This window comes from Sander lucioperca, chromosome 18 (assembly GCF_008315115.2).
Source record: "Sander lucioperca isolate FBNREF2018 chromosome 18, SLUC_FBN_1.2, whole genome shotgun sequence".
Taxonomy (NCBI): domain Eukaryota; kingdom Metazoa; phylum Chordata; class Actinopteri; order Perciformes; family Percidae; genus Sander; species Sander lucioperca.
The window spans coordinates 7,043,071-7,064,244 of NC_050190.1; the positions used below are offsets into that span (position 1 = coordinate 7,043,071).

The 21,174-nt window shown below is 41.1% G+C and overlaps 1 protein-coding gene across 2 annotated transcripts in view; it reads right to left on the bottom strand.

Moving 5' to 3' along the window:
* Positions 1 to 18,097, bottom strand: part of gfra4a (GDNF family receptor alpha 4a) — a 200,011-nt gene extending 181,914 nt beyond the window's left edge. For both annotated transcript variants that reach the window (XR_004106825.2, XM_031309940.2), the window contains exon 1: positions 17,380 to 18,097. Coding sequence is in view for 1 of the 2 variants with exons in the window: in XM_031309940.2 (XP_031165800.1) it covers positions 17,380 to 17,422 (43 nt within the window). In the remaining variant the exon portion in view is untranslated. The remainder of the gene's footprint in view (positions 1 to 17,379) is intronic.
* Positions 18,098 to 21,174: the final 3,077 nt, after the last annotated feature.

Below are 21,174 nucleotides of genomic sequence, written 5' to 3' on the forward strand. Positions count from 1 at the left end.
AGTCCATAGCAACCAGTGTTGAATTTGTTATTTCCCAGTGTCCTTTGCTGAATGGTCTCAATATTTTATTGTTTTATTTCATGTGAATATTAGTTTACTAGAGGAGGAACTTAGTATTTGAAGTAATGCAGTAAGTGTGCATTTAGTTTCCATGCTTATTGTGTTTCCACAACAATGTCAGTGAGTTAATCTACTGAAACGGCCACCACACCATAACAGAGGAGTGGGATGCGTAAAATGACAATGCAGAGGTTAACTCGTGTATGTCATGGCTGTAAATGGCATCTGTACATCTTTGTTAATCGCAAACTAGCACATAAGGGGAGGGTCATGCCTCTTTTCCAAATCATTTTGGAGGGTCATAGAAAAATTATTATTGGCGAGGGGAGGGTCAAGTCTTTTTAGCCTAAGGGTCCCAAAACTCCTCCGGTGGCCCCTTAAATAAATAACGAACAGTCCCTAAATAGCAGGAGGGTGGATTTATCATTTAGCTAATCAAGAAGATCTGCAGAGTAGTGCAACAGTCAAGATGTGTGTTCACATATTTCCATATGCTTCCTTCCATCCCTAAGTGTAAAAGTCTTCCGGGGAGCCAGGAAAGGTTATAAATATCCTCAGCCTAGTCGTGTTGATTAGCCGCCATCCTTTTTTGTCCCAGTGGTTGCATTATTCACAGTTTAAGTTTGCAAATTGATAACGGGAGAAATTGAACCAACATTATTGCAGTACTTGAATAAGTAATAATAAAAATGGGACCGGAGGGGTGACGGTGCCCACAGAAGCCATGGATCTCATTCATTCTGGTTGTCACGACAAGCCGCACTACAGCCTCAATAAAACCTTCGCCTCAACCATCTATCATGGCTATGGCACTGGCAGATTCTTGGCTCACTGTCACTGTGTTTTAAACTCTTAGCCCCCCTCCGTTTAGGAGTAAACTACAACACAGCTCCCAGAGCACTGGAGTATTGGTACACTGTGTAAGTCCTTAAACGTTGTTGATGGGAGCTGAAACCTCATGAACCCCGTGAAGTCTGGGGTTCACTGAGGAGCATTCTTCTGTGGCTCGATGGCTTTCATCCAATCTAGTGGTTATCAAGATCGGAGGGCATCTTGTTCCACGGTGTCAACATGTAACCCTGGGTTTGTTCAGACTGCGGATCAGACAAGAGGTCCTGGCAGCTGACTGTGGAGGAGGGGCTTCCACATTATCTGCTGCCCTGTAGGATGGGCCGACAATAGCCAATCTGCTGCAGCGCCATCCAAGTTCTACTTTACTTCCTCTCCTATTTTTTTGGGAGACTGTGTCCATTTCCATTACCTTACTAAGATACCATCGAGTACTATCGGAGTAAGTCAAGTGGCTCTGACCTCAGAGGCTATCTGCTCCTAATCCCTCATCTCCTAGACAGCAGCGCTATTAAAGAGAGTGGAAAAGCTTCAAAAAAAGTGACTGAGCTTTGATAGTGTTTGATGCCAAGAAAACCCCCAAAAGCTGTGTTTCATGTGGCTACTCCAGCGCTGGTGAAAAATGTAATACCTGACCATCTGGGGGATGGATGATGCGGTGGATTATCAAATAATTGAAATCTGCGAAAGGTCACCGGCGTGCTGGTGAGTGACCCAAGATCAATGGCAGCGGGATGGGTCACTTCAGTAGGAGGGCCCCAAGCCATGGAGGGCGAGGATCCAGGATCACACGCAAAAGCGGGGGAAGGGCGATGGACGGAGTTAAAAGCCGCAAATTGAACCTAAAGATGAGACGTGCTGTGACCGAGGGGACGCAAGGCCAGCCAGCAGTCGTCTGGAAAAGACTTCCAATATTTTCCCTCACTCTCTTTGGTTTTCTTCCTCTCCTCCCTCCCCCCCTCCCCCACCCCCACTCTGTCGTTTGATCTCTCCTTGGCCCAAAGTCACGAGGCAGACGGGTTTTATATCTTATATTCACTGTTCCACATGAGAGAGCGTGTCTTAGAAAAAAACTCTTCTCGAAATAAATGAGGCTCTGGAAGGCAAACGCAGACGATGACAGGGTCCGTGCTGACACTGGCCATCGCAGCAGGCATCAGTAATTCGATTTGAAGAAAAAATCTAAGTGTGTGTGTGTGTGTATTTGTGGTTTGAGGTGGAGATGGTGTGTAACTGCAGTCTATCTTTCTCTCACTTCTGTTCCAAAGGCCCAATCGGATTAGGACAGTTGTAGAAGTTGACTGGAATTTGCGCCACGCTGCTTGCGTGCAAGTGTTAGTAAAAAAAAAAAAAAATCAATGCGACTGGGACTGACAGACTGTAATACCAGAATGATCTGTAATGGATAAGACCAGGGGGAAATATTTTCAATTTTCAAAAGAGATGAAAATCACTTTAGCAGTGGATGCCAGTGTTAATTGGCCGGAGAAGCTGCTACAGCACAAAGGGCTGTGTGAGTGTTATCAATATTTTTGAGAAACCCTCTGAGCGATTAACGCTGTGCGGTTGCAAGTGGCCACTTTCTAAATGAACTGGCTGTCTCACTCAACGAGCATATAAAAAAATAAAAAAATAAATCAATACTCTATTAACTGTCTATTGTTCCAAATAAGAGGCACCGAAAGGGCTTTGGTCAATATATTGCCACTGTCATCATCTTTAAAACACAGGCTTTGACTGTGATTGACTGGCAAGCCAACATACACCCACGACGTAATTGGAATTCACTCATAGGAAGACAAAGAGAGGCGGTGTTCCTTGTCACTGACAGGATGCCGTGAGGCCTGGGGAAATTGAATTCACATCGAGGGGGATTTAATTAGACCACTTTGTACCTTTCATATCCGCTGACTCCTATTTACATTCATTCCTGTGTTACTAAGCTCCCTTACCTTAGTTTCATTGGCTCGACTAATCTTCAGGTCTCATTCATTTAAAAAAAAAAATGAGCATGCGACATGTTCAGAGCAATGGAATCAGGGTTTCATCTATTTAACGGCTCAGTTTTGGAGGAAAGTTTTATTTAACTACATAGAGATGCAATGCAAAAGAGTCACAAGTTCAAACCCCACACGTCTAATGTGTCCATTCCTGTAGGAGAGATGAGAGAGATACTGCAACACAAATCTGTGATCCCACTGGCGAAACGTGAACATGTACCAGATGAAACAGGAAAGGAAAAAAAAAAGCAACTTATTTCTTATTACATTATGTGTAGCATGTCAATCACGACCCTCTAAAATCCCCTTTGAAATAAATCTAAAAAAAAAAAAAAAAAATTTTAAAAACTGTATTTAGATGTGCTGGAACAAAAAGACCTTGAAGGCAGGATTTATCAGCTTAGCTAAAGGGAGATGATCCACTGAGCGGAGATAGGAAGGGGTTGCCCCGTCTTATTCTGAGCTTAACTGGAGCCCCGCAAAAAGCTGGATATGATAGTCACATGCAATCCATCCCGAGGCGTGTAGGACATAAATGTATTGATAGTTTAATAACACCAGTATAACTCTCACCCAACTCCCTCACTGCTAACGTCTACATGTATGTCAGGTTTCTCTATTAGCATTCTCCCCTATTTTATCCTCCAAAGTGCTAAATTTTAAGCTTAAAGCTGGATGTTTGTTAGTAGTCCTGCCTTCCTGCCACTCATCTGATGGAGTTTTTGTCCCTGCACCTGTTACTCGTCCCAATGAGTCAACTGATATCTTTGTGGTCTGAATGTTCATGAGGCATTAAATCAACAAGGAGAAAAACTTATGTTCCGATTAGCTTATCAATCAATATTTTTAGCCTGCAATTTCATCCTTGCACAGAATGTAGTGACTTCTATATGATTTGAGGGATGATCACTTTTTAAATCCATAACCTATTATGCCCACACATCTCTGGTCGTCTGTGTGACAACACATCATCCTGTCTCTCTCTCCTTCACTCGCTGTCTGTCAGCTGCTCATACTGTTCGCCTTCTTCTAAAATATTAGAAACACTGAAGCAGAACCAGACACCCCAAGACGTTATAAATTTTGTGTTGCTCCATTATTTCTGAGACCAGGAAGTGTCGGCGAGTTTCACTCGCATATTCTGTCCAATAAACAAGCGACCGTATGACATTTGTTTACAATATTCGGTGCGTTTGAAAAAGTGCTCTCTGAACACAAACTGAACCATATTAAAAATCCAACAATGTCGCAACTTCAATCCCGAATCGCACCGAATCCACCAAACTATAGGTGTGAAGAGAGTAGACACCGCTAACCTCTAACCTCCAACAATGTTCATTAAATAACTAATGATAAAACACACAAGTAAAAGCAAAATCTAAGATGAAAGAAAAACAAAAACAGTGCAAATTAAGATATAGGGCTAAAATATAAAACAAATAAAATATGAATTATATAATACATTTGCGTAGACAGTATTACAAATGAATTAGACCAAATGTAAAAAGTAATGAAAAAATCCCAGATGTGGGTGGTGATTTAGAGCTCTGGAAGCACATTTTTTGAAGACAAATGGCTTTAAATATCTACAGTACCCATGAGCCTCAGTGGCCGTTACCACTGTGAAGTGCAGAGTTCCGATTGCAATCAAGAATGAAACACCATGCCACAGCTGCTGAATTCAGCCAAAATGTACCTAGACCCCAAAAGTGAACTCATTTCAACTGGTGAATGTTTTATCACCAGATACATTTTTTTTTTTTTATATCGGGAACCATGGTTCCCCTGAAATAAATCCATATGCTTTCAAATGTTCACTGAAAGGCTGTTTCCAGAAGGATTTGGTTGAGGTCACACACAAAATACAAACTGATATTATATAACATATGGTGCTTGTTATAGTTTAATTTTAATGCACTGCATACTGTAGCTGAGTGGTTAAAGCAGACTTTGCGTGATAAATATTCTGGCAAATGAGACAAATTGCCACACCATTACTGCCAATAAACTGTTTTTGTTTTTTTTTTGCATCTTGGATCTTTATGAAATCTTGAACATCTTCCAATTTGTCTTGTTCTTTTTCTTCTGTTTGCCTGTTTTTCCGTCTGCCTGGGAGAGGACGTGGAACATGTAAGACCCAAAGATATTATCAGCTGAGCAGCCCGTGACAGACTATGAACAGAAACCACGTAAGAGTGTTGAGGTGCAAACTCTTTCATTAGCCCTCATAAATGTTATCTGGCACATATCTGAGACTGTGTGGATCGCCTGCTGCGATTTGGCCCGTTCTACACATCCCCATCCTTCTCCACCTCCCGTTGGCTTAGTCAGATGACAGCCTGGCACTGAACCTGATTCCTGAGTCCCAATTTCACATTCTTCCTCTGTTTCTATCTCAACAGGCTGAGCCGAACGTCACCGCAGAAACTGCAGCTCTGATCAGAAACCAATTAGCTCCCCAGATCCCGGAGCTTCTGCAGAAGAGGCTGCAGGATGGATCTCGATTTGACTCCTGCTCTGGACGAGGATCTCAGTTGTCAAGGAAAAGTAAGCCGGCAGTAGGGCTGCACAGTAAATCGTTTCTATTGCGAGATACAGTTAGAGATTTTTTGAGTTAGTTGAAAGAGAGTATCGGTAGAAAACTACACTGTAAAATGTAACTGTCATTCGTTTTGAGCGTTGCCTTTGACGTTCAATTCAATGTTGAATTTGTTCAATAAAAGAATGTTAGAAATTATTTCCTTTCGTTTGTTTAAAATTAAACAAGCAATGTTTAATTTTAGCAGAATACTGAAGGCAGCAGAAAGACAGAACTGAGTACACTTTAATAACGATGTTTATTTATTGCAACTAATATCGCGATATTCAACAAAGTTATCGCATATTTTCCTCTTATAGTGCAGCCCTGGCGGAAGGTGGAGGAGCTACTCCTTTAATATGACCTAGCCTGAATGTGAGCTGTGGCAGGCAGACATGCATAGTCCTTGGCCCCAGTTTGTTCCTCTCATGTAATATAATAATCTTTTGGCTTTTGCATTGAAGAATACCTTTGAGTCTCTTTTCATTAAAATAAACAGAGAGTCAGAAAAAGCTGTAGTTGTTTACATATTTGAACACATTCATAATCCTCAAAGACAATCCTGCAGCAACAATAATAATGTGTCTGGCGTACAGTAAAACAGGTTCTTTTTTTAAAACCTTTTTTACAAGGCGGTTCTGAGCCCAAACAAAAATTGCTTTTCTGTCAAGTTCTAAGAAGCAGTCTATTTTAGGACCATATACACATTTCCAGGCTGTTTTTCATCTACTCTTGAAAGACATTTTGAGCCAGCCATTTTCTAACATAACACACCATGACAAGGCATTTCTTGGCTAATTGACAGATGAGTCTACCCAGTCAACGTCTGCAATAATAAAGTCGAGAGGAGCGTTGGCATGGAGTCCTCCATGCAAACAAAACAATTAACACGAGCCAGTAGAAAACTCTTGCTGGTTAAATTGGGCTTACTGGACATTTTTAGGGTAACTAGTAGGGGTGTGCAAAAAAATCAATTCACATTCGTATCGTGATTCAAGCTCTACCGATTCAAAATCGATTCACAGAATTCCAAAAATAAATTCATATATAATTTTCTTTTAATTGTATGTCTACTGCAATCAGATGGGAAAAGTACCTACATTTACATACTGTGAATCGTTTTTGAATCGAGAATCGATTTTGAATCGAAACTTGACATTTTCTGAATCGTGCACCCCTAGTAACTCGCTTCAAAAGACAAACTGTAGACAGACAGAATACAAGTTCTAGTCAATTCTAGTCCTCAAATATATAACTACTTCAAACATTCTACCAAAATAAAATCACAGTCTTCATGCCAGCTTTCCCATCTGGGTTAGGAAAACAAAGATGGCAAATGTTAAATGATAGCTGCATATTTGTCCAGTTGCCACCTTCATCATCAGCTTAAAGAACTGCAGTGTGTCCCAATTCTACACACTACTTCTGAGCATGCTCTGAGTCTTTAGTGTGTTCACACCGGAAAAAGCGACAAAATGAAGTACAGTGTACTCAAAACAGTCAGGATACAAACTAAAAACGCCTGATTTTTGAGTGTGCATACAGGAAAATAGAGGAGCTGCTCAAAGCTGCAAAAAAAGTCCAACTAATTATGAATGGGGGTGAAACATCTTCAGGAACACACCAGAAAACTAACAGTAAAGTCGCAGTCTGATAGATCACATAGTATCATTATTTCACACATTGTATCATATTGCATAATTTCTTGTTAGTACAATTTCTTGCACACTACTGCAAGCAATTAGCAGAGACGCTTTAGAACCGAGACACCCCCAACTTAGAATAATTTCCGTCCCTGCCAAACCTCTTTAGGAGATTAGCGGCAGGTGTATTGATTCCAGTGGGAGAAGTGAACGTGAACACAGATTATGAGCGATTCTTTCGCCCCATAGTCACCAAAGTAAATATCAGACCCATTCTTCACAGACCACATATCTCCAGAACATTCTGACACTAAAATGGCAACTGTCAGACGGACACATCAGGAGAAAATTAACTTAGTTTGAGACCAGTTTCTCTCACAGAAACAAACGTTTCATACCATTGGCGCAGCGTGCTATCTTTAGTAGTAGAGTATTTTGCAATTAGTACGCAGTATGTAATTAAGATGCAGCTATGGAATACACATTGGAACATGGGTAGAAAATACACTTCACTGTACACCTGAGGGCATATCTCTTAGCAACAGGACAGAAAAACCTTGACATTTGTCTATAGGCACATGGTGTTTTGTTAAAGCTGTGTGTTATATATTTGACTCAAAATGTAATCCTTGTTGTTAAAGTCTCAAAAAAATAAATAAAAATAAAATAACTTTCATTACAAGAGACTGCGGCTCAGACAGACCTGTGACAGTCAGATGGCTGGAGTTTGAGCGTGCAGCACTGGAACACGTGCGTGATTAACGCATAGGATCATGTCAATGGAAGCCGAGGCCTCATGATTACCAGCGATTTCCTTTATGTCAGTTTCATATATGCCGATGAGAATATGATTGCCACCCCCAGCATCTCTCTCAGTAAAATAAAATGGTGGAGTAATAAGAGCCGTTATTGTATGGCTCTGGATAATGGTCCGCATTAGTCCCAATGAGTCACTGAACGTTCCATATACTTAAATACACAGTGACAGACACACTTAGAGGCTTTAAGTACTGCGAACACCTGATGAAGGTCCTTGAAGCCTTGCTAGCTTGTTTCATTACCACTTGTCATTCTCACTGCCAAACCAACTCTATGCTACCTTTTTCCCCTACTCACAAAACTTTTTCTTCTGATTAATTGCAGCCTTTTAGGCTTTCTCACAATCAGCCTGGACCATTTTGCAGCCTTTTCATTACAAAGTTCAATGTCTGGCTATGGAATACAGTGGCAGTAAATGCCATATCCTTTCAGAAAGGCAGGGGCAGGGTAATTGTCTCTGTGGCATAATCGTCCCTCAACAAAAGCCAGTGGAAATGACAGGGTTTTAACATAATAAGAAGCACATCATTCTGGTTTCACCCCACAAAATCCTCCCTACCAGCAGCAGTGCTGCAGTTTGAGTCCTCTATTCCAGGGAATGTTTATCTCCAACTTCCAACTCCATTTTGCTCTTTTCTCCACTGTTGATGGCCTGTAATTGCTTCCATCTGCTCTTCTTACATACAGTATTACTTGTCCTGGCAGAGATAAAACCAGCACGACAGCAGAGAACAACCAGCTATAAATGTCAACTAGTTTCAACTCTTTTGTTAAGTCATTATGACAGTCAGAAAGGCAGTGTTCCTAAAAACTTTTTAGCCTAGGCATTATCTCAATGAGGAGACAGTTGACAAATGAAATCAATAAATCAATCACACACGATGGATTGAGTGCAGAGAACGATATCTGCAAAATGTGAAGATCCTGGGTGTAGATTGGGCCGAGCCATCTCTACCATCTCTACTTTTGGGATGTGGAGCAACAGGTGCTCGGTATGAACAACAAACAGTAAAGCATAAATGAAATTCAAAAGGGCTGCACAGTAAATCTGAGGCTCCAAAGAGCAGACGCACCGGGGACCTAAAGAGCAACTGAGACGTGCTACGGAGGATACATATCTCCTCTCCGGTAGATGCCCTGCGACAGCTCCAGCCTCATGGAAAAAGTAAATCCCCTCTCTCGCTGTCACACACGGCTTATTCGCATTCACATCCTCCTCTTCCCGCTATGTTTGCTCCTGTAATTCTCCGACACTATTCTCTCCCTTCTATCTGTCAGAGCAACTTAGAGGCACAGAGAAGTATCCACTATAAGAGAATTCAAGAAACTATGCAACGCTGCACCAGCTTTCAGGCCCCGTTGTGAGTGAAGGTTGAGTATGAATTATACATGTGTTAGGGGGTGGTGGTGAGTGGGTGGGATTCAGATTTGTCAGAATAAATGCTTAAAGCACATACTTGCAAAAACCCATAATATTATCTGTCACAATTCAAGGTTACCAAAGCAAATTATTCATTCCCATACAAAGCACAGTGATGAGGCTGAATAACTGCTGACAGCGACAGAAGGACTTGGGTTTGGATACACGGGAGGCCTTTCTCGGTGTGTGTGTGTGTGTGTGTGTGTGTGTGTGTGTGTGTGTGTGTGTGTGTGTGTGTGAATTTGTGTGGGGTTGTTAATTAGGAAGCTACTTGAGTGTCTGTCATTGTCCCTATGCACTGTCCTATCTGTCCTGTGAAACTCTCAAATATATAATTATATCCCCCAAAGTTACTGTACTCAAAAGACAATAATTCATACTGATTCAAATGACTATGGGCTCATCTTGATAGAAATAAATCCACATAAAACTTTTTTTTACAGAACTTTTTAGCCTCTTTTAGCTCCATTTTTGTGTTGTTTTACAGCACATTTACAGGTCTGTTGTTAAAAAACTTAAAGTATGTAAAGAACTTGGGTACTCTACTTACTTACAACTTTATGATGCATGTGTTTCCCCCATATCAACTTATACGTCTGGGATTTGGGGTTTTAAAGGATCTAAAACAGTAGACTCTGTTCAGAACAGGGATGTTCGCTTTTTTTTTAGGAGTTCATAAGTTTCCTCCTATTTTAGCTGTCAAGGTGATTTGGGTTGGATCCCTGGTTCAATAATGAGAAAATGTGAAATGATAAGGCTGTGGAATCGTTTGCTTAATATGTTAGATAACAGGACTAATAAAAAGGTGTCGCTCTGGGCCAAAGCACAAAATTCTCCGTGGACTAATGAAAAGAAGTCCAATTGCAACATATATATCATACTAATTTAACCTGCAGCATGAACACAATCAGAAGTAAGTTACTTGTAAGATTTGAAGAAAACTGGTCAAAAGACATTTTGTCAAAACCAAAACTACAAACTAGGGCTGTCAATCGATTAAAAAATTTTGTCTAATTAATTACATACTCTGTGATTAATTAATCAAAATTAATTGCATACATAATTAACGGTGCTTGAACCGATACTTTTTAAGAAAGTAAAAAAAGAAAAGAAAAAAAAGGGTACTAAACAACAGTTGGTGACATTAAAGAACAGCTTGTTTATTGCTAAGGCCATATGGTCAAAATTAAATGATTTAATAATAATGTATAACAATAACATTAACTTATGTCACTAGTAAATTGCTGTTGAACGACAAAAACAACAACCAGATAGGAAAAGGACATTTACAACAACTTCAAATGCACCACGAAGCTGTAGTTTACCAGTTTCATTGAACGCACCGTCATACCAGTGTTGAATCCTCTACAGCAGGGGTGTCAAACTCAACTCCCCTAAGGGCCACACTAGAAAATAAGAATCATATCAAGGGCCAGACATAGAGTTAATTGCATTTATGTCATGGGAAAAGTCAAATATCATCGACTGTATTATTGCATGTCTCATATAGTCTTCTCACTTACAGTTTTGTTGACAAAAATGTCGAAGAAAATGCCAAAAACGTTTGGAAAAGCATAAAAAACGTCGAAAAAAACGTTGTGAAAATTGACAAAAATTACGTGGGCCAAAATGTATTGTGAACCTAAATGTATATGGGGGACGGATCAAAATTAGCAAGGGGCCGGATTTGGCCCGCGGGCCTTGAGTTTGACACGTGTGCCCTACAGTAAACACAGTCAAACTTTACACCGTTTAGCGTTAGCTGTCAGCATTGTAACCGTGTTTAATCCAGCTACTAGCTAGCGGTAGGCTAACGTTAGCTGCTGTCGAGTGTAGTGTTAACTAGCTAGCGGTAGGCTAACGTTAGCTGCTGTCGAGTGTAGTGTTAACTAGCTAGCGGTAGGCTAACGTTAGCTGCTGTTGAGTATAGTGTTAACTAGCGTCACATGCAGCGTGTTTGTGTTGCCTGTAATGTCTGTTTCAGAGCATCAGAGAGAAGCGCAGACATATCAGTGGCACCAGATTTTCGTCTGTATGCAAACGTCAATATAGAATGGATTAATCTGCGTTAATTTTTTGAACGCATTATTTTTTCTCAGATTAATTAATCGAAATTAACGCGTTATTTTGACAGCCCTACTACAAACTTATATTCAAATCAAACATTATTATGGTCCTGAACTTTATGTAACAGCACATTTATCGAGGAGTCAGAGGTGGTTGGTGGCTCAGTTGAGAACAGGAATTCTTCCCTCTTGCCCTTGAAGTTGGTAGATTTAAAAACATCCAAGAAGATAAAAGGTTGTGCGAACTATGTGAATTAGGAGAAATTGAGAATGAATCACATTTTCTTTTGTATTGTCCTTATTATGATGAGTTAAGAACACCCATCTTACATGAAATGTCTGTCCAAAATCCTGAAAGGCTCTTGTGTGCTGATGATGACTAAATGGAGTGGTTGTTTAGATTATATATATATATATATATATATATATATATATATATATATATATATATATATATATATAAAATCTAAACAACATTCAATTATATATAAATGGGTGACTTTTGTTTCTAAAGTATGGCAAAAAAGACAAGAAGGTTTATCTGTTTAACTTATGTTACTATTTTGGTATCTGGTCCCTTGCTATAAGCAGTGGTGTCTTGTAAGCCTGTTTGGGCTGGGCATACTTTTTGTGTGCATGACACAATAATAAATAAAATAAAATGATTCATTCATACAGTACAGTTTAATCCCAGTGCACTAATACAGAGGTTCTCAATCTTTTTTTCAGCCAAGGACCCCTGACAAGATAGAGAATACATGAATGACACCCTCATCATGTATCTCCCTTGGAATAGTTTGACGTAGCCTATTTTTTTACACTTCTATAGTCTTAGTTATGTGACAGAACAACACAAGAGAAATGAATTAGAAAGATATTAGACATGTATTAAAAATGATTTGCTGAGTCTAAGAATTCAAGATTTGTTAGATTAGAACGTAATCAATTAACTATTATAGATTTAAAAATGTAAATATTCTTTGTTGAACTATGAAGCGATTTGTAAAAAATAAATAAAGTGATATTTTAAATGAATAAATCTGAACACTTTTCATGGCGCCCCTGGCAGAGTGGCCCCACTTTGAGCATCATTGCTCTAATAACTCAAGTTCTCTGCAGCAGGAGGCAGCTGTTTTTGGCAATTGCTCTGATAAAGAAGTAGCCCGTATTGTGCAGGCCCAATTTTGATTTCATTTTTTTGTCCTGTTAATTGTGTTAATATTTTACAACTATCAAAACCTCCACCAAAAGATGCACCGATCCAACTTTTTCTCTTCTGAAACCAATTCAGATACCAATAGTGTGTCTGCAGATAGCAAGTACCAATCCGATACCAGTGCTAACTCATCAGAATCATGCAACCAGGGATTGCTGTGGAGTTGGTGGCCCACTGTGAGTAAATGAGTGTTCCTGATAGTGAAAACACTGAATCAATCGCGTCACGGTCGATACCCGATCCACTCAAATAGGTCAGTATTGTAATAAGGATCAGGGCGAATCCCCCAGCATCAGAGTAGAGCTTTGCTTCTTAAGTCCAGACCCATCATCTGGCACTGATATCCAATAACCATACAGACAGAAATTCATTTCAGAGGAGGCAGCTAAACACTGTCAGAAGCCTAAATTCACTAGAATGCAATAAAACCACATATTAGACTTTTTAAGAACTTCTTCCTCAAATGAAAATCCTTAAAGCAACACTGAAGCACTTTTCCCACTTCGGTCCCCCTACAGGTTGGAAGCAGAATTGTCCATTACATTACATTATGCAAGTTTGCCAAATTGGGTAGCGGATCTGTAGTTCGAATGAGACATAATGAGACATTACGACAGCGGTAATGGACAATTCCACTTCCAACCTGTAGGGGGACCGAAGTGGGAAAAGTGCTTTAGTGTTGCTTTTAAGCTTCAGTGCGCAACTATTTTATATTAATGAACGTCCGTTACATTCAATGCCATTGCCAAATGAGTTGATACGAAGCTAATTAAGACTATCCAGTCCCTCCAGAAAAATGTGATTATGCAATCGCATAATTCAATGCACAATCAGCCAAAGTCCGCATTTTTTCAAATACGCCGCACTTTCGCCGCATAAATTGCAGATTTCCGCACAAAATATGCAGGACTTGAATGATTTCATAATCCCCGCATTTTTGCTGCAAAAAAGTCACATACATCTTAGCAGAAAGTTGAAAAATGTGTTTACTTCACACAAGAGCAGCCATTTTCCCCTGTTGCCATGGGAACGTTATGAAGTGACGTAATTACGTGACGTGAACATCATCGAAAAGCTGCAAACCCCGCGATGAAGCCATGATGAAACCGCAGTTTTTGCAAGTTCCCGCAATTTTTGCAAGTTCCCGCAATTTCATTGCATAAAATTTAAAAAAAACGTGTCGCATAATCAAGGATTTTTGCCAGCAACAATCACAACAATTTTTTTTTTTCTCAGTATGGTGATGTATACAAAATGGTGTTGTCAGGCGACTTTCGCACGTCACCGCTGAGAAAGGAAACAGCAGCATTCAGCTTTGGAGACGAAGAGGACATAAAAATAACAAGATTATTACCTCTTCTTAAGAGTCCATTATGTTTCTAAATCCTCTGTTAGCAACTGCATGGAGAAGCCATGGGGGTGGCGCACGATCACTGAAGTCTTGCGTCATGTGGATGCACCGACAGTGTTGTTGTCATTACTTAGAATTCCACATGGGTGTGACAGACACCACGCACTATAGCTTTCAATGCTATTAGTCTTCCCAGTGCAACAAAGTTGTGTTGATGTCACAAGGTACACTCAGATGACAATATAAGAGATCACCCATCACAAGAACGTTAAGGAAAGTTAGGACAAACTGACCACGAGAAATAACAACTGCATGAAAAACAAAATTCAGGAATTCAGTCATTGTAACAAAGTAAAGACTTTGTAAAGCTATTCTTTTCTTCTAAAGATGAGATCATTCTACTGCAGTGAATAACAAAGCCAAGTGCGGAAGGACCACTTGAAAAAATCGATTCAACTGGACTGAAATGTTAATCAGTAAATAATGACCTAGTCAGCTTACTCTCAGTGCTGTAGTCTCAACTAAGTAACTTTGGTCTGGAGTCCTCAAAATATAATTCTTGAGTTCTAATGAGTGATCTGAAACACTTTCCTGACATCATCAACCAAACCATGACTAGTGTTAATAATCAAGATATTTGTATCACGTTTGGCCTTTAGTTTGAGGAGTCTTTTCATCATTAGTCATGACTGTGGAAAAACTAATCACATCCAATAATGTCAAAATGAAATGTTGCTCTTTGAACATTTCTTTTCACAATTTAACAAGTAATTATTAATTTCATAATTGATCACAGTGCCCTGTCAGTTACCATTTAAAGATTATGTTTTGGGCTTTTCCGCCTTTAATTTTTGACAGGACAGCTAGGTGAGAAAGGGGAGAGAGAGGGGGAAGACATGCAGGAAATCATCACAGGTCGGATTCGAACACCTAGACCTCTGCGTCGAGGCATAAACCTCTCAGTACATGTGCACCTGCTCTACCACTGAGCCAACCCGGCCACGTCAGTTACCATTTAGAAGCAAATTACACATAATAATCTGTTTGCCAAAACAGGCTGATACAAAATCAACAGTGGATGCCCTTTTCAGTCTGCTCTGCCTCTTTATAGGATGTTCTACTGGCTCCCCACCATGATGAATCTCATCTACAGCTGCACCAGTTTGCCTTTGTGAAAGGCCCTTGCAGTTTAATGTATCCTCAACTTGTTTACACCTTCCCTCCATGACTGCTGCCCCTGCCCCAAACATGCATACCATCCTCGAGTAGTGGGCCATTTATGTTTATGATCATTACTTCTTGCAGGCCAATTACTGCCGTGGATATAACACTGTTCGCAATATTGAAACAGTACAAACCCTCCGCCATGTCGCAAATGGCGAGGTAAGCTGTGTTCATTTGCTGCCTACCACTTAGAGAAGAATAATATGCAGATAAACCTGGTCAACTAATTTCAGTAATGATTGCAAAATGTTCAGAGCGGTGCGGGCAGATAATCACTGAAGCATCACAAGACTGAGCAGTAAATATGCTAATTTCAATTTGAAGTAAATAGAAGCTTGTTTTTTTCCCCCTTTCGTTTTTCAATGCATGAGTTAACCCCTGCAAGTTAACAAAATGCAAAAACACAGCACGTTATTCTTGCATACATCTACTTCTTATAACTCAACCTTGTTTCATCAGAACGAGACATTAATTAGACAGGACGGATATAATTGCAGCCCCGGACACCACGGGCATGTTTAAAGCATTGTTTGGAGGATGAATAGCCTATACATCCTCTTAAACCAAAAGGTCCTCATAAGGCAGTGGGCTGCCAAGTGTTGGTCCTCCAATGTATAGCTAAACCAGTCTACACACACAAATACCTAGGAGCGAGTGCTGTTGGTAAGCGTGCTCAAGGACACTTCGGCAGAAGCTGCTGAAGGAACTGATGCTGCTTCCCCCCTTCTCCCCTCTGTGTCTGCCTCCCTGTGTGGCTGTTGGACGGGATCACAAGGCCCTCTCTGCCGTTTTGACACATCTCTTTGACAAGGTGAGAATATCTGCAGAGAGAAGACTAGGACTGGCTGCCCCCCACCCCACCCTCCTCACATCCTGCTTTTACTTACCCACCTAGCTCATGTCTTGAGTGACAGCACAGCAGAGTGGCACACGTTTTACATATAGTTTGAAATGTGAGGGAAGACAGCGGGACATAATAGCATCCCTTCCTTTAGGGGAAGTGTGTCAGACAGGAGTGTGTGTGTGTGTGTTCAGGGTCCAAGGTGGTGGAACGTCTTGTCTGGGAGCCTGAGAATTTCCAGTGTACTTCCAGCATGCAAGGCTGCTTTCCCAGCTGCAGCAAAAGGAAATGGAGTCTGAGATTTGGAGCTGTCACCATCAAGGCTATAAATCTCACAGGCTATTCAAATCCCTCCGTCTGTACGTCCTGTTTCCAGCCCACATTCGCTCTGCGGGAAGGTTCTTTCTGTCTCCATGGTGGGGAGGAGTTTTGCAGAACAGAGTACAGCAGAATCCGAAAAAGTCTCGAGCTTGTACCACACATGGATTTTAAATGAGACCAGCAGAAAACAGCAGTGACATTAGAAATGGCTTGCACCAGCTGGAGTGTGATCTTGCACAGCACACACTACTTTGGGCAGTTCTACAGTATGCTTATTGCGCGCACGCACGCACGCACACACGCACACGCGCACACACACACACACACACACACACACACACACACACACACACACACACACACACACACGTCTGCATTGGCATTTTCGCCATCAAACTGGGGACCAGCAGCAGCAGCAGCAGCAGCTGTGTTGTGGGCAAAAACAGTTTTGAGGCTCTCTTTTCTTCAGTGATCTATTCTCACATCCGTCTGCTGTTAGAACACCATGTGAATATAAGCTACAGGGGGTATGTACGGGGCTGCTGCCTGCAGGGCAACACAACAATTGCTCTACGAGGCTGAGAAGAGACATACAAGCATCTCCTCAGTGGAGAAAACCGCTTCATTAGGTACTGTTAGTCCATCAGACCATACTTTGCGGTCTGTCTGTGTGGTCCTTTATAATAAAAAAAAAAGAAAAAGAAAAAAAAAACAAAAATGTATCCCCGCTCTGTCCGGGACCCTGCTGGGCATCCCTTCACATTAACACAACGTGCTGATCTTGCAGGAAAATAAATATATCATCATGCAACTTTGACCAAAATCAGAGCAAGCTAATAAGGACTGGTTAGAGAACACTTGCACTAATGAGCATGATGATCAGACTGAAAACTGGTCTAATTGGAGCTGCAGCGACCACCCGCAGAACAACGTATTCATTTTTGCAAACAAGTTCAACTATACTGAATTACATTCTAAGTGTTCAACTTACCGATAAGAGCCAGCTGTAAGAAGTACAGTCCGAGGAAGTCCATTATGGAACGGAGTGCGACAATAATTCAAATGGATGCAATCCCGGTCGAGCGATGATGAGCAAGAAAAAAAGCCCTCTGTTTGCTGAAATTGGCACCGCAAATTAAGACCGAAAGAATCGCAGCTGTTTCTCAAGTGATGACTGGCCACTTGCGCTGACGCCGGAATCCACAGCAATGCATGAAAAAACAGTAGCGGAGCAGAGCATCATTTTTTAACAGTCAAACTTTTGTCATGGAGGAGAAATGGGTTACAGCTGAGCCAAAGCAATACAGTGGTTCCAAATCTATAGCGGTGGAGGAAAAAAAAAAACAGTGTGTTCCTTTAGATGGAATAAATCTTGCGCGTATTGAACATCCCTGCTCGTTTCATCCGTCCGTCCTGAGCGGCTGCTTCCTCTCCTCTTCGCCTCGCCTCCACCTGCGCACCGTCTGGAAACTGCGGATGAATCACGGGTCGCGTTGCTTTGCGCACTCCGACCTGCGAGTCACACAGTCCCTGTGATCCTCTGCTCCCAGGCGGCACCCAACCCAGCTCGTTTAAAAATCCAATCTTGGCCAAAGTTGAAATAGGACAAGTTAAATCGATAGGCTATTTCATACTGCCATTAAATGGAAACAATAAACCTGCGTAAAATGCTGCATATCTGTATGGGTGGCTAGACCATATCCACACTTCTCTCAAAGTAGGTTATCAAAAGAGAAACTACCACAGTCGACTTGCATGAGAATTATTGATTCCAAGGAAGTTGAGAAAATATTTTCGGGGCCCTACAGCAGCAGTAGCAGCACAGTAAAAACAGAGCCAGGCTGACTCTCAGTGTCTGTGCCTCTTAAAGGTAAAAATGAAGAGACCATCCTGCAGCCAGCATGGTCTGTTTGAGGCTACCTGCTGTCTAATGTGCTCAAACTGCTCTCCTTCCCAAACAGAACAAAGAATAAGCTATTTTGATCTGGGTTTTGGGAACAGCGGGCCTGATTGACGTTCTAGACTATTTTTGTCTATAAGAAATGTGTTTGCCATACATCCAGAATCATTGGAAGCAGCACTCATCATGGAGAATATTTAAATTGTTCATAGTGACAGCTTTTATGGTTGCTTTTATTTTTTTTTATTTTTTTGAGTCAAAGCCTGAATTATTTTCAAGTTGTTAAACTCACACTCTGGATGAGAAATTCATTTTTGAGCTGTTTCTCTGTTGGGAGTTGTTTTGCCTGCTCCAGCTTATTTTTGGTGTTTTTACAGCATCTCAGGGACACTTTCATCCAAAAGATTGTTTGTGCAGTATGTAAAAAAGGCTGACACTCACTGAAACATGGGAATGACCATAGTCTGTTTCTGAAGAATAAGCTGCACAATCTTAAACACTTACAAACTTCTGTTCAGCGTTTTCTTTTTTCCTGAGGAGAGTGGGCCGTGTACTCCCTTTAGGATTTGCTTATACTGAGACAGTAGAAAGGTTGAGAGGAAAGATACAGTACTGCAGCGAGACTGTGTTTTGTACTTTCATTACACTTGCAGAGACATTAGTCTTTAGCCTGAAGCCCACCTTTAATTACCTCCTGATCACAACACATGTACACTGTCAGTATCATAACTAGGGCATCTTGTCATAGTATGTAAAAGTGATTCCCATAGAGTATACCAATGATTTATATACAGTATACCAGCTGAGGGGCGGTGTTGTTAGGCGCGACGCGAAGCGGAGCAGTGATAAAATCCCAACATACCACGGCCTGTCGTGAGCTATTGCTTGAATGATTGGTGACACTAATTTTCCCAGCACAGTGTGCTCTTCCATAGCAGTTTAGCTGACAGTTTTGGAATCCATTCTTAAATTTTAATCCCTTCCTATGAATAGAAATGGGACCATACCAAATTACATAGTTTCATTTGGGCAGTCGGGATGAATGCATGGGACGTCTTTATGCCCTATTTTGTGTTGAAACAAGTGTATTCATAACGTCCTTGCCAAGTGAAGATTAAACAAGAAGAAACAACGATTTTAAAATGACACCAGAGTGGGAGTAAAAGTCTAAGGTTTGGATCTGTACCCTGGCAGTGTTCCAGCAGCGCATCCACTGAGCAACTCCACAGCAGCAGCAGCTGGTAGTTAACTGCCTTGCTCAAGGGCAAACTGGCTACAGTTGCTAGACCTTATTCAGGTCTCCAAAAGCGGTTTACCCAGAAGGTTATGAAAGGAAGTATAACCTAGCCTATACCCTCTCCTAGCACCCCTGAATTACAGTGCTTGCCAAAAAAGAAGGCATATTGATTTCTAACCTTTATCCTTTGTATCAAACGTCCCCCTGCCTGCTTTGGCTCGAATCCTTCCAGGGATTTCTCTCCTGTGTCTTCGCCTCCGCTCCCACTCTGTATCCCTCAAAAAGCTGTGCCCTTAAAATATTTGCGATGCTGATGTCATAAGCCAGGAGAGGATGTGTGGCAGGCTCCTGCTGGGTTGGTCATGAAGCAGTGGAGAAATCTTACCGTGATTAAGAGGTGTTAATGCATTCTAATGAATGCCTGCTCCTGAGCTGTTGTTTTTTTCCTTTCTGTGTCTGCCTGCTGATACAGTCTCGCTGAGACACATGGCGAGAGAAATTAAGAGGGAGAGGCAGAGAAGAAAAGACGGAGAGAAAGAGCCAATATTGACCAGCAAATGAGCTGAATCAAACATTGCAACAGCTTTCAAGGCTGCAGTACATAAAGACTTCCTGGGAAATGAAGGTCCAGTTACATGATAATGTCAAAAGGCTCCAGCTGCAGCACAACACTCTGTGCTTCTGATATCTTCAACTTGTCTGTCTCGCACCTACTTTTCACTCAAATTTGTCTCGCCTTGGCCATTTCATCAGTACGGATGCTTTTTCATCCTTCATCACCTTGCCTACAATTCTGAGAAATATTGTCAAGTGAAAACTTCAGATTTGCACACGTTCAGAGAAATAGAAAGTGGTGATCGTACTGTGGCAGTGGAGGAAGCAGGAGTAGTTTAGCTGACATCGCTAGCATTCAGCACTGGACACGAGAGCATAGGAGCCTATGCAGCAAGACCTTTTCTATTTCAAGTAAATACTAGGTTTGTAACACTCTACAAGCTGCCATGCTGTTTTCCTGAGCTTCTGTGCACAATGACGCAACGGGAAAAATAAGGCAGGTAATTTGGCTGACAACATGGTCCGCTTTGTCTTATTACTCAAACTACTGACGTGTAATCAGCATGTTCACGTCCTGGCTTTGATAGATGTGTCTAATTGAAAGGTAAAAAAAACTGAACCATTCTTTACCTTCCTTAGTGTTGTGTTCACTCACAACAATACCCATTGGTATCTGAATCTTGTAGAGAAAACACAAGCAGCCACAGCTGTCTAGTCACAGCTCTTGCGGTCCCCAAGTGGTATCTCCATCTTTTAAACATAGCCTGCATCGGCTACGTGTGTACTATTCAAAGCTAGACCACAACTCCTTAATGCACAACTATAAATCCAGCGTTACAATTCCTCTGATGCCGAGGGGATGTCTTCAAAAAGGCTTCCTTTGCCTGAACAACAGTCCAATGCCAAAATATATTTAATTTACAATGATATTCATTACAGAAAAATCAGCAATACCCTCACATTTTAGAAGCTGGAACCAGTGGATGTTGGTCACTTTTGCTAGATAAATGACTTAAATGCTTAATCAATCACCAAAATTGTCAATTTTTCTGACAATACACTAATTGTTTCAGCACTACTGCACATAATGATCT